Source organism: Gordionus sp. m RMFG-2023, chromosome 2, assembly GCF_954871325.1.
Source record: "Gordionus sp. m RMFG-2023 chromosome 2, tfGorSpeb1-WG-v2, whole genome shotgun sequence".
Classification (NCBI taxonomy): Eukaryota; Metazoa; Nematomorpha; class Gordioida; order Chordodea; family Parachordodidae; genus Gordionus; species Gordionus sp. m RMFG-2023.
The window spans coordinates 51,891,638-51,904,341 of NC_088776.1; the positions used below are offsets into that span (position 1 = coordinate 51,891,638).

Below are 12,704 nucleotides of genomic sequence, written 5' to 3' on the forward strand. Positions count from 1 at the left end.
TAGATTTTGGAAAAATCTATAAAATTTTGAGGCATTGATTAAAATGATAGGATTAATATCTCAAAGATTAATATGTTAATTTCTCTATCTGATGTGTATATGTTTTTATCAATATTTATTATTTTTAAATATTAGATTTTTTTACCGCAAATAAAGTGGAGTAATTGTAAAAATTTCAGAATATAAGGCGCACATTGGAAAATAATTTAAAATTAGTAATTTATTTTAACAGGAATAAAGATTTTACTATAAATTTTTTATTATCATTACAAATATAGTAAATATAAATTAATGATTTATTGACAATAAATTGAATTTTATATCCTGTTTTTATAAAGCCCGCCTAAGCATTTAAAACATTAGTATGTTTATTTGTTCAATATAATATCACGCCATTTTGAATTTGGGCAAGAAATTGTCAAAAAAAAATAGGAAAAATGGAGAAATCTCGCAGATAGATAAATGTTCCTACGTGCCTTATTGTCTATTTATTTATAAAAGCTAATATTTTCTATCATGATTAAAAAAAAATGTTATGTGTTAAAAAATGGTGTAAGCTTTGATATAAAATTTACATATGCCAGTTTGTTTGAAAATTTAAACGGGAAATGATTACACATTTTTCAATAAAATCAAAAAGTTAACGTATAGAGAGGGCTACAGTATTATTGTCATACATAAATATCATAATTATCTTTATTGTAATTGAATTTGACTTGAAAGGTTATTTTTTTTCCAAAATAATTAAAATACCGACGTTTCTTCTCTTACGGGTCTCCCTTATACCCTATTAATCTTATTTCTAACATTCATTCTTTTTATTTTCCTGGATCAGCCTAAAAAATAGGTATATCTAATATATAATATAGGTATTCACGGGCCTAATTTTTTATTCACGACCTGCACCCACGGTGGCAAACCCTTTTACGCTTTAAATTTTTTTTGACCCTCGCACTCACTAAAGATAATATTTTTATCACGCCCAAAAAGAATCAGTTTCCCCCCCCCCCTTAATTTTCATATTTTAATCAAGATTGCTATTGCAATGATTGTTGAATTTAAAGTACGGCTCATAGATTATTTTTTTAAACGGGTAGATTCCGTATCCCATAAATTCTATCATTTATACAAGTTATTCGAATTTAACGCTTGACATAGATTATTTTAACAATCATTTTTATAAATATATTACATTCGATAAATGAGTTCATTATTTTCTTAAGATAAATACTTACTATTCCATTGACATTGTTATAAATCGAATATAATATGTACTTCTTTATTTTTCACATTTCAAAGATTTTTAAAAATATAAATTAATAATTATGCTATATTAAAAAAAATCATGACTTTGATTATTAGGTCATATAAAGTAGGCATATAATCTACCTAAGATATATAACATTTTGCATTTTAAAATTAGTTAATTTTAATCAAATAAAAATTATTCATTAAATAACTGAAGCATTTAGGATTATTTTTTTTCTTCTTTCTTTTAACATTTTACATACGCAATCTTCTTTTTGATTATAATTATTGGTGATCAATATTATAAATATCTTATCGTCTTGATTTTTTTAAAAAAAGAATAGAAATTGAACTAAAATTTATTTAAATAATTTATGAGAATCTTATAATAAAAAAAAATGATGGCTATATTGGCATTTTACAATAATGTCCTACGTTGTTCTAATTTTTTGGTATTTCTATCCATATTAACAACCATATATTCAGAAATTAAAAGTGACAAATTATATATATTTTTTTTGATTTTGTTAAATAGTATTCTACCACTTATTATTATACTTAAACCCTGGTTAAAAAGGTGTGTAGTGTTGTATACGAGGCAAGGAGATTTGGTTTATAGTAAAATTTAATTTCCCAGGCAAATATATTCAGATATTAAATAATGCTTCCAGAAAAAATATAGTTAGATTTGGGACTGTTCATTCCAAAACTAGAAATAGAATTTAAACATGAGAGAAATAATCTATCGCGCAATTTTTAATTTAAGATTTTTTAAAAAACTAATATCTCATTTTGTTCAAAATATCAAAATAAAATCCCTTATCCAATTTATTAATGAGTGAGCCGACAATGGTGGGTGGCATTCATTAGATTCGTCGACGCCATTTTGCATAACTGCAAAAATAATAACATCGTTGCGTTTACGTCCGTCCCTATCATATTCTATTCGTCTATCGAATATTAAATAACAAATACCAATATTACAATATTCAATTCGGTTGAATAAACAATTATTTTTATTAATATCAATAAAAATTATTTTCAAAATATTATCTCTTGTCTAAATTAATATTTTGGAGAAAAAAAATATATTTATCACCTTTTTTTGTATTTTATCGCAATTTTACGCATATTTCAATGGAAATTACAAAAGGTTAGAAAAGATTTGGCATTTTTAGGTAAAATTTGAACAAAAATTCCTCTTCCAAATTATTTTAAGAATTTTTTCAAACTCTCTTTACAAATTTATATATTTTTTTAACTAACAATATATTGGCTAATGATTATGCACGCCAAGCGTGCACTGTTTTTCATGAATTTCATAAATTATCAAACACGTCAGAAACATCATTTATTTATGTATAAATAATGAAAAAATTGATATTTTAGTATTCTGTGTCCTAGTCGAAAATGCGTTGATCACAATTCCGATAGACATGGGTTAGAATTCAAAGGGTCATTTTTTCTTCTAAAGGCAACTTGGATGTTTTATATGAGGTATGATGTATATTAGATCGAATACGATCACGTGATTCTTATTAGAAAATAAATGTGTCTTAAATTTTGATGTTAGTTGTTAGCTAATGGTTTGACAAGTGTCATCACAGGCCTAATATCTTGACCCCAATTGTTCTATCTATAAATGGACATTTATATTTTCAAACTTTTAAATTTGTAAAAACTTATAAACTATAAAATAAATGCTTTTTCAAATTAATAGAGAGGATTTCTCTCTTTTCGACACAAAGAATAGAAAAAGATGTATCAAAAATTTTTAGAAAAAGAATAGAGAATTAATTAAAGATGAGGAGAAGAGAAGGAAAAAATTATTTAAAATAAAATTGGATATAGACGAAAAAAAATCAATAGAATGCTCAAATAAATATAAAATTGAAAAAAGATGACAATAAAATAGATTAAAAAAATAAACAGATGACAAAAAAGTAGAAAAGATAAAATAACAGATTAAAAATAACAAAAATTAAAGAAAAGTATATGAGAGAAAAATAACAGTCATAAATATTTATGAAAATAATTTTTAAAGCATTACAGAAAAATAGCGATTCCTTTTTTCGATTTTGAATATTTACCATTTATTATCGTCAGAGACCTGCGAGGTACGCACGACCCTGTTCGGGTTTATTTTCAAGCCAGACCGGTAGCCCGATATAAATTTTAAAATAAATTTTCGGCCCGTTTTGGACGAATAAAATTTTTTTTACCTCCCGGGTTTAAAAAATACCGATTTGGCGATATTTTTTCTGTCATAAAATTTATATTTCTTTATAAGTTTTGGTTCATGTTCTAATATCCAAGAAGTCAAGAGAAGAAGTGTAATATTTATACAAAAGCCGGCCAGTGGAGCCAGGTAAATGACACATGTTTATCTGCCATTTTATCTTTTTAAAAACTAATTTGAAATTATTTAATAACTAATAACTTTTAATATTATCTTCTTGATTCTAAGATTAATTTTTCATTACTATCAAAGATTTGTCTTCATATTTAGCGAAATGTGTATAATTTTGGAATGCTTTGTGGTTCTTGTATGATAATTAAGCTCTAAATTAATAACTATATTATTTACCTGGATAAAGAATATGAGAACAAATTAAAATGATATCATTGGTTTTGTTAGTTATTTTCTAATAATTTATACAATTTTATATCTAAATGTGGAATGACTGTAGTAATTTAGTTGAATTCGATTATTATATTGAAATTTTTTAAATCGTAACTCTTTTCTTATAATTTAAATAATTTTTGACTAAAAATAAATTAAACTCCTAAATTAATAACTATTTTATTTACTTAGCTTGATAGGGCAAATTAAAATTGTATGATTTCACTAAAAATTAAAATTATTATACTTATTGAATAATTTAGAGACTATTACATTTTTTTTTAATAAAAAATATTTTCAAACGAGACATAATGGTCTTGAAATGGATATATGAGAAGTGAAAATTTAGAAATATATTTTTATTATATACGATAATAGTAGAGTTTTAAAATATTCGGCCCAGCTCGGGTTTATAGAAAAAATAAATTCTGGCCGGCCCGGTTTGTTGGGAAATTTTTAGGCCCAGTCTGGGTTTGTCTTAACAAACGGCCCGGCCCATATTCCTGGGCTTTGGTTTAGACCTAGAGATTTCTGATGAGTACCTTGTCATTTGTATGGGAAGCCTGTGACAAGTTATATATTGATACTAATGTCATTTATTTTTAAATTAAAAAAATATATATAGAAATATATTAAGAAATTATCTATTCCTTTTTTGCAGGATTCGAAATCTTTATAAAAAAAATGGGAAATTTTTTTAGATATAAAATATATAAATAAATAAGCCTAAATTAATTTAATTTTGTTTAAAAAAAATAATAAAAAATAATTCCCGTACCGGGAATCGAACCCGGGCCGCCTGGGTGAAAACCAGGAATCCTAGCCGCTAGACCATACGGGATATATTTAAGTTGTTCATTTTTTTATATGATATACCAAATATGAATTTAAAAATTTATTGATATAATTTTTATTAATATTTTATAATTATGTATTTCAAACTACATTGTAAAAAAAAATCATAATAAAATCTAAATATTTTACAATGATTTAATTTATTTTATAACCATTTGACAATATTTATTATATTGCTATCATTTTGTATAAAAAGATTGTTCATAATTAGTGTACCTTTTTAAAATATGGCTCTTCTTGATGGAATTTGTTCAAAAATTATGGAATCCAAAAAGTTAGATATTTATATATTTAAGACTACTTGTAGCATATTAATATTATATTATATACATTACAATATAATAACTTTTTTAATATTATATTGCTCTTATTTTTTCAAATTTAAATGTATTTATTTTTGATAATAATTATGGCATAACTTTTAATAGTAATTATATTTTGACAGTAATTATGCCATATTATTCTAATGTTCCCAAATTGGAACCTTGAGCATTGAATTATTATATTTTTGTTAAAAATTTTTTTTTAAATAGAGATGTTGTATTTTGTTACATGAGTTTTATTTGTATTAATTAATTTTTTGAAGTTCTTGTTATAATTTAATAGTTTAATCTTGATAAGACCATTTTAGCCTAAAATAGCTTTAAATTCATTACCAGAGACTGCTAATAATCAAATAATATAACAAATTGAAAAAAATTTTGTGCACATATTACTTAAATTTAATTCTACTTAAAATTTGTATACTTTCAATAGTTGTATCATTTTATGATGATAAAAAACAAAATTGTATATTTTATAAGGTAATATTTTTTATGCCTTAATTTACTTTATATTTTTTTTAAAAAAAATAAATACTTTATAGTAAGAAAATTCTTTTTCAATATGAAAAATATAAGATTTACATTAAATTCTTAAATTTTATTCTTAATTATTTAATTCCCAAAATATAGCTATTATATTATAAAATTCAAAATTTTGTTTGGAATTTATTCTTAGTTTGATATTATTGAAATAAAAATATTAAAGTTGAAATATAATTATTTATTTATAATTGAAAAGGTAGTCTAATTATTGTAGGGAAAAACCTTTAAATTTAATTGAAACTTTGACATGCACTTCTTCTGGAAATCAATCATCAATTCATGTGATCATCGTTGTAGGACGGCGATTGGAAGGTTTTTAATACGAATACCCTCTCGCCGATTGTTCCACTTATAGTTTTAAAAATTACCAGCGCGCCTATTTATCTATAAAATTTAGTCTTCCTCGCCCAATATTTAGATTATTTTATTGGTTGGCTATAAAATTTTTGTGAGGAGAGTTATTACCTTATTACTTAAATGATAAAATATGCGATATTATAAAAAAAATAAAAGTAACAAATATAAGCTCTTCTTGTGATTTCTAATTTACCCGCCTTTCATTGTTTTAAATTTACTTTAAATCCGACAGCCCATTTTTAACTTTTTAGATCAAGCCTATTGCAAACCTCCAATTAAAACCCCTCACCATATAATAAGAATTATGCATTTTCTTATAAACCATATATAAAAAAATATTTTCTCTTTAAATTTATACTGAATTTGAATTAAAAGTATAGTAGTATACAAAGACAATAAATTTAATATTATATTAACAATTTTACCAAAATTTTATTAATTTAATATAGTTTGTTATTAATTTGAAATGATTGCACAGATAATACAAACAATATACTCATGCGACAATTTATGCCCATCTAAGTCACATAAGGTTCTCTTTTAAACTTTTTTTTCAACATCATAGTGCCTTCCTTTCGGCATTGAAAAAGATTGTTATCTGCTTTAAAAAAAGATATTATATGACTATAAGTAATACATTGATTAAAATCAGGATTATAAAAAAAAATACTTTTCTAAATTTTTTTTCTTTTTTAAAACTCTGCAAGTATTCGCACCGTCCTAGAATTATTTGAAGAATTAGAAGATAGGGATTTTACCTCGGCCAGTATATATTTAGTTCCTCCACAAGATTTTATTGAAAGTGAGGAAGACAGTTGGGATGAAGATAAAGATGACCCCATTGACAATCTCACCAGTAGACAATTGCGATCCCAAGCCATCTTGACTATTAAATCTCGTGATGATATCATGATCTATAATGAAAATATTCCATCATCTAGAAAAACAAACTTAAAATCATCTATAACTTGGGAAAAAACTGATTTGAATCCAGATTTTCCTATTTTTCCAACTCATGCGGACTATAATAATGATATGAAGTTTCAAGAACCAATAGATTATTTTGAATTATTCTTCGATAATGACGTCTGCCAAGCGTTGGCAAATTATTTTATTTCGTATGCGCGACTCAAAGGCGATCATCTTTTTCAGACCGATGCAAACGAAATAAAATGTTATACGGCTATTCTGCTTTTATCAGGTTATATCAATGTTCCCCGATGGCGAATGTTATGGGAGACACATTCAGAGACATACAATTGGTTTGTTGCAAATTCTATGAGCAGAAATCGTTTTGAGCTCTTAAAAAGATATACACAATTATCAGATAATAATAATCCCTTAACAGGCGATAGATTTGGTGCCGTAACACCAATTCTTAGCCTACTCAATCAAAGGTATCTAAAATATGCCCGAATATCTGAATTCATATCCATCGATGAATCCATGGTACCAAATTACGGCAAGCATAGCGCTTACCAATTTCTCAAAGGAAAACACATACACGTTGGTTATAAAATATGGTGTATGTGTAATCCTTCTGGATACTTAATACAATTTATTCCTTATCACGGGAAAGAAAATCAACAAAATTTGGATTTGGGGGTTGGGGGATCTGTGGTCATAAAATTGGTATCGTATTTGCCTCCTGGCCTTCCTTACAAAATTTATGCGAATCATTTTTTTTCTTCAATAAATTTAGCTTATCACCTTAAAAATAAAGGCATTGGTTACACTGGGACTATATTGGCAAATAAAATAGAAAAATGTCCAATTTGTCCCGAAACTCTAGCCAAATGTGCAAGGGGTAGCTATGATTATCGAACTGATGCAGCACAAGGTCTTGCAATTACCGGATGGAATGATAATCGTCTAGTCATGTTTATTAGTACAGCTGATGGAATTTTGCCTATAGAAAAAGTCAGCAGATGGGTAAAGATACATAAAACTAGAGAAATGATAGAACAACCCAATGTTGTCGCAAAATATAATATATATATGGGGGGTGTAGGCCACCTGGATCAGAACATCAAAGAATATCGAGTCGGAGTCAGATCAAATAAATGGTGGTGGCCATTATTTGGATTTGCACTTGATGCATGTGTAAATAACTCCTGGCATATATACAAAGAATCTAATCCTAAAAAGGAACTCGATTTATTAGGGTTTAGAAGGGCTATCGTGACAACTTACTTAATGAAGTATGGTAAAATACCAGCCTCAGCGGCACTAAAATTTCCCAGAACCTTAAATTCACGTGTTCCAAACAGTGTGAGATTTGATAGAGATGGTCATTGGCTAATATCATCTGATAAACAGAATAGATGCGCCTTATGTAGGAAAAACTCTCGATTAGTATGTGAGAAATGCAGGGTAAATTTACATATAGCCTGCGCTAAAACATATCATAGTCAATGTGAATAATATCTTATCTCTATTACCTCATTGTATAATAAATGCGTTAGATATTATTAATTATATTTATCTGTCTTGAATGTCTACAATTATATTTTTCTCTAGAAAATACGATACATGACCCTTCAATTAATAATTTTAAATTAGACTCTAAACATTAAAAATAAAGAAAATATTTTTAAAAAAATTAAGCGGGAAAATGGGTTGGGCAAAAATTGGTATATTATACCTTGAAAAAATTTATTGTATATAACATATAACAGAGTTTAAGGCTTTATATTTTTATCGTCGAAATTGTAATGTTATCGATCATTGCAATATTACTTTTTATAATTATATAGTCACACCATCTCTCATATTTATATATGTCATATTGGGATATGGAATTCATTGGGTTTCGGAATCTCCGAACTTTAGATAATTATTGAGAGCGATTTTTAAATCTTAAAAATTTTATTTGACGGGGGAATATATATTCCAACAAGTACAGAGTATCTATACTTGTAATTTTATTACATTTTTGCCGATTAGGATTGAAATGTTTTTTAATATAGATTTTTCATATAAATAAACAAGGTATATCGAAAATTATCCGAATTTTATAAGGTAGATAGTCTGGACATGCTAGAATACATTTCCGGTAAAAAATTAGATTATTCAAATAAAAAATCTGCTTCAGTAAATGATATAAAGTTGAAAGATTCTAAATCCTCATGAATTCCATATCCTAATAATATATACCTCACTTTATCGCAAAATGTATTTATTTTCAGAAATTTAGTAATGAAAAGTCAGTATGTTTCTAAAAAAAGGTAGAGATTTACCGGTACCATTTCTTTAGCCGCTCCGATACGAAAGAATAATAATATAGTATATATCAGAGACCTGCGGAAGTCGAAATTTTAGGCCCTGCCCTGCCAAATTATTCGGAGATTTAAAAAATTATTCATTTTTAAGCTTGATCCTAATTTTAATTTTAATCATTTTATGGCCCGGACAAAATTTATTAATAAAAATTTGTTTATTTTCAATAATTTTGGCTATTTTTTGCTAATCGTTACAATAGAAAATTTAAAATATGAGCAATAAATGAATATTAAATGCTCCATTATAAAGCTTTCCCACTGATAAATGGATATAATTTTTTTGTTAAAAGAATAAAAATAGGCCCAGCCCGGGTTTTTGATCTTCTTAAATTTCTATCTCCCGCTCAGATTTCAATTTTTTATCTTTAAGTCCTGCTCTTTTTTGAAAAAAATTTTTAAGGCCAACCCTGGGTATTTTTAAACACTTTTAGAGTAAGGTTATTGAAGAACCTCATCCCTTAGACCGTTGTTTCACCTTATTATATTTAAAATCAAAATATAACCGTTTTTTTCTGCTATACTTTTATATACTGGCCTTTTAAAATAAAATTAACAAAATATTTACTTTCAACCAAACTGTTTAACATCAAAATTAATATTATTAAAACACTGTCATATTGGGTTAGTTATTTGGAGGGAATGAAAAAATTTATAAAAGGGAAGGGGCAAGTAATACAATATCATCAAAATTATTATTTCCTTGGTTTTATATGAATTAGTTTTGTTTGGGTTTTTTATATAAAAGTGTGAGAAACCTATATGCATATGATATAATAGTCTATGATTAAATTTAATGATTGCTAAAAGTTATATGATTATTACTTAGATTTAAGGAGTTGGACAAGTAAAAAAATGAGTTTAAAATTTTTTTTTTTATAAATAATATGTTGAACGAAATATATAAAAAAATATTATTTAAAATAAAGAGTATTGTTAAATGCTATTGCTAGGAATATTTAATTATAATTTTTCTAAATTTAGTTGAAATTTTTTGCAATGAGTAAAATATCGGAAAATAGATATGGATAAGATCACAAGGAAAACAAAAATTAGTTATTTTGTAAATTATAATTTTTTTCAATGAAATATATTAGGTTATAAAAGGAAATTTCCGAGCAAAATAGGGAATTTGTTGAAGAAAATTCACGTGAAATTTTTTATTATTTCTTTGGAAATTTATCATCCTTTGCATCACTAGTTATAGCAGGTTTGTAATTTCTATAACCAAATTTAATTTTCGATGCGCAAAATGTTAAAATAAAATGATATGCCCATAATTATCTATTTTATCTGTATATGTATATGTGGATTAATATCAGATGAACTTATTTAATCGTTTGACATTTAATATAATATCCGGATTAACTTTTTGAATGATATTAGAAATATCAATTTTTGAATAGAGTTGCATTTTAAAAATCCATCTCATAAATAAACTTTAATTTTATAACAAGTGTTTAAAGTGACCTGGGGGGGGGGGGGATTTGCCTCCATATATTGGAAATAGGTATTTTCTAGAGTAATATAAATATCTTGAGTATAATGGAGTAATCTCCACTGTGTTGCCTCCATATTATTTTCTCTCCACTCTGGATTCAATTGAGAGGTAGATCCGATTGGCTCCCCTTAAATTCTGACAGGGGATAAATAATTTTTTAAGTTTATTAATAGGAGTATACGTACGATTTCACCGATTATATATTTTTTTTTAAATACTCAGTTATTATGATAAATCCGGGATTATTGATGATTTATTTTAAAAATTTATTCTAAAAAATATCTGGGTCTCCTTGCCTTAAACAAATAGTGGAACCAAATGAGTGCTTCTCTTTCATATGATATCGATATTTCCAACTTTAATATGATATCGATGTTTGCAACTATATGATATCGATGTATTCTTTAATACATTTTATAATTAAATTTACATATGAATGAAGGGAAGGTAGTTGTTTTTATATACCTTACAGGGGTAGGGAATAAAAAAGTTGGGAGTAGGAAGTATGTATCATACCAGTTAAAAAAAAGCTATTTCCAAATATTGCTTAATAGTTTCTTGAATTCTTTAATTGTTTAAAATTAATTAAAAATTTTTTGTTTTTAGATATAAATGCTCAAATATCTTGGTCTTATAGTTCTTTACCCAAAGACAGATACTTGGGAAATCTAACTAAGAATAATAAATTTTATATTTATGGTGACGTTTATAGCAGAGGGGAAGACACACTTATTATTAAAAACTTTATATACGATGGCACGACACCTTACAGAGCTCCACGTAATATATACTCTTACCTATTTAAATTTTATATTTGCTAAAAATATAATAATTCTTGTTATTTTATACTATAGATTAATAAATGTAAGATGGCTCGTTATCCTTTTACCTAATGTTAAAAAAATGTATAGTCAAATTTTAACTATCTTAAGATATAAATGGCGTTGGACATCCATAAATACTTTATTAAAAATATTAAAAATTAAATTATCGTAGAGTTAAAGAGAATAGGATGCATATTAGAGGCCCGTTTCAAGCTACACCCACTTGGAGGCGGGGGCAGACTAAAACTTTGGAGAGGCAGTTAAGAAATTTTTTAAACACCAAAGAACGAATATTTTAGTTATTTGAACACAAAAATGAAATATACGATTTTATTTGAGAAATACCACATATAAAAATATAAATGATCAAATATATTTATAAAATTAGATGGAAGATAAAATAAGTCCGATGTTCTATAAATGTACGTTAACATTCTATGCAATCAATTTGTGGGGGAAATGCGGTTCCACGTCAAATAGTATCTGGTAACCTATTTATAGAAAAGAATTTTAATACTGTTTTAAAGGTCAGAGTATTCAACAAATTAGGCTTACTATTAACTTGAGACAAACGGAATGATTGAGTAGATAATTATAAACTTAAAAACGGGCTATTAGACAGCAAGAGAGAGCTCCGGTCTATTAGTCACCAAGAGAGAGATCAGACTATAACATAGTACAATGGGGCGTTTGCTAGCATAGTTATTCCTGGAAGACGATTTAAAAACCTGTTCAGATTAAAGATCAGATACTAAGTATACACAAGGCAGATGTTTGACAATATTGAAATCCAACCATACTAACACATGAGGTAGTTTTTATGTTATGAATCTGTTTGAGAGGAAAACAAAATCCATAAAGATGAGAGAGTGAAGACAATCAGATAGTTATTAAAAAAATTGTAACTTCCTTTATAATAATGGAAAATGATAAAGAGCATATCAGTTGCGGAGGATACGAGTGAATAAAGAGGTAACGAAGTTGAATAATGAACCAAGACTATCGGAGAGCAAGAAAATTTTTAGAGATGTTGCTATTGATTATATGTATGAAATGAATGTTCTGGGGAAATAAGTTATGAAGTTCCGTATTTGTTGGATATATAGACTATTAAAGGATTTCTTATTAAATTAATATTATATGCCAACACGC

General features: G+C 26.4%; 2 protein-coding genes and 1 non-coding gene across 3 annotated transcripts in view; 1 reads left to right on the top strand and 2 right to left on the bottom strand.

Moving 5' to 3' along the window:
• The window catches only part of LOC135925358 (S-adenosylmethionine synthase-like), a 112,811-nt gene that overhangs the window by 25,265 nt on the left and 74,842 nt on the right, over nt 1–12,704 (bottom strand). The gene's annotated exons all lie outside the window — the stretch shown is intronic.
• On the bottom strand, nt 4,641–4,712 carry Trnae-uuc (transfer RNA glutamic acid (anticodon UUC)). Its single transcript has one exon. It is a non-coding gene; the product is annotated as a tRNA-Glu (tRNA).
• On the top strand, nt 4,833–8,519 carry LOC135925346 (piggyBac transposable element-derived protein 2-like). The gene is made up of 2 exons (XM_065460617.1): nt 4,833–5,000; nt 6,657–8,519. The coding sequence occupies exons 1-2, from the start codon at nt 4,954–4,956 to the stop codon at nt 8,371–8,373; spliced, it is 1,764 nt and encodes a 587-aa protein (XP_065316689.1). The 5' UTR covers nt 4,833–4,953; the 3' UTR covers nt 8,374–8,519.

Bases quoted from the DNA above. Each gene is read 5' to 3' on its own strand.
- LOC135925346 (XM_065460617.1), top strand. From the start codon at position 4,954: ATGGCTCTTCTTGATGGAATTTGTTCAAAAATTATGGAATCCAAAAA. The intron at 5,001-6,656 runs GTTAGATATTTA...AAACTCTGCAAG, and splicing joins AAAATTATGGAATCCAAAAA to TATTCGCACCGTCCTAGAAT.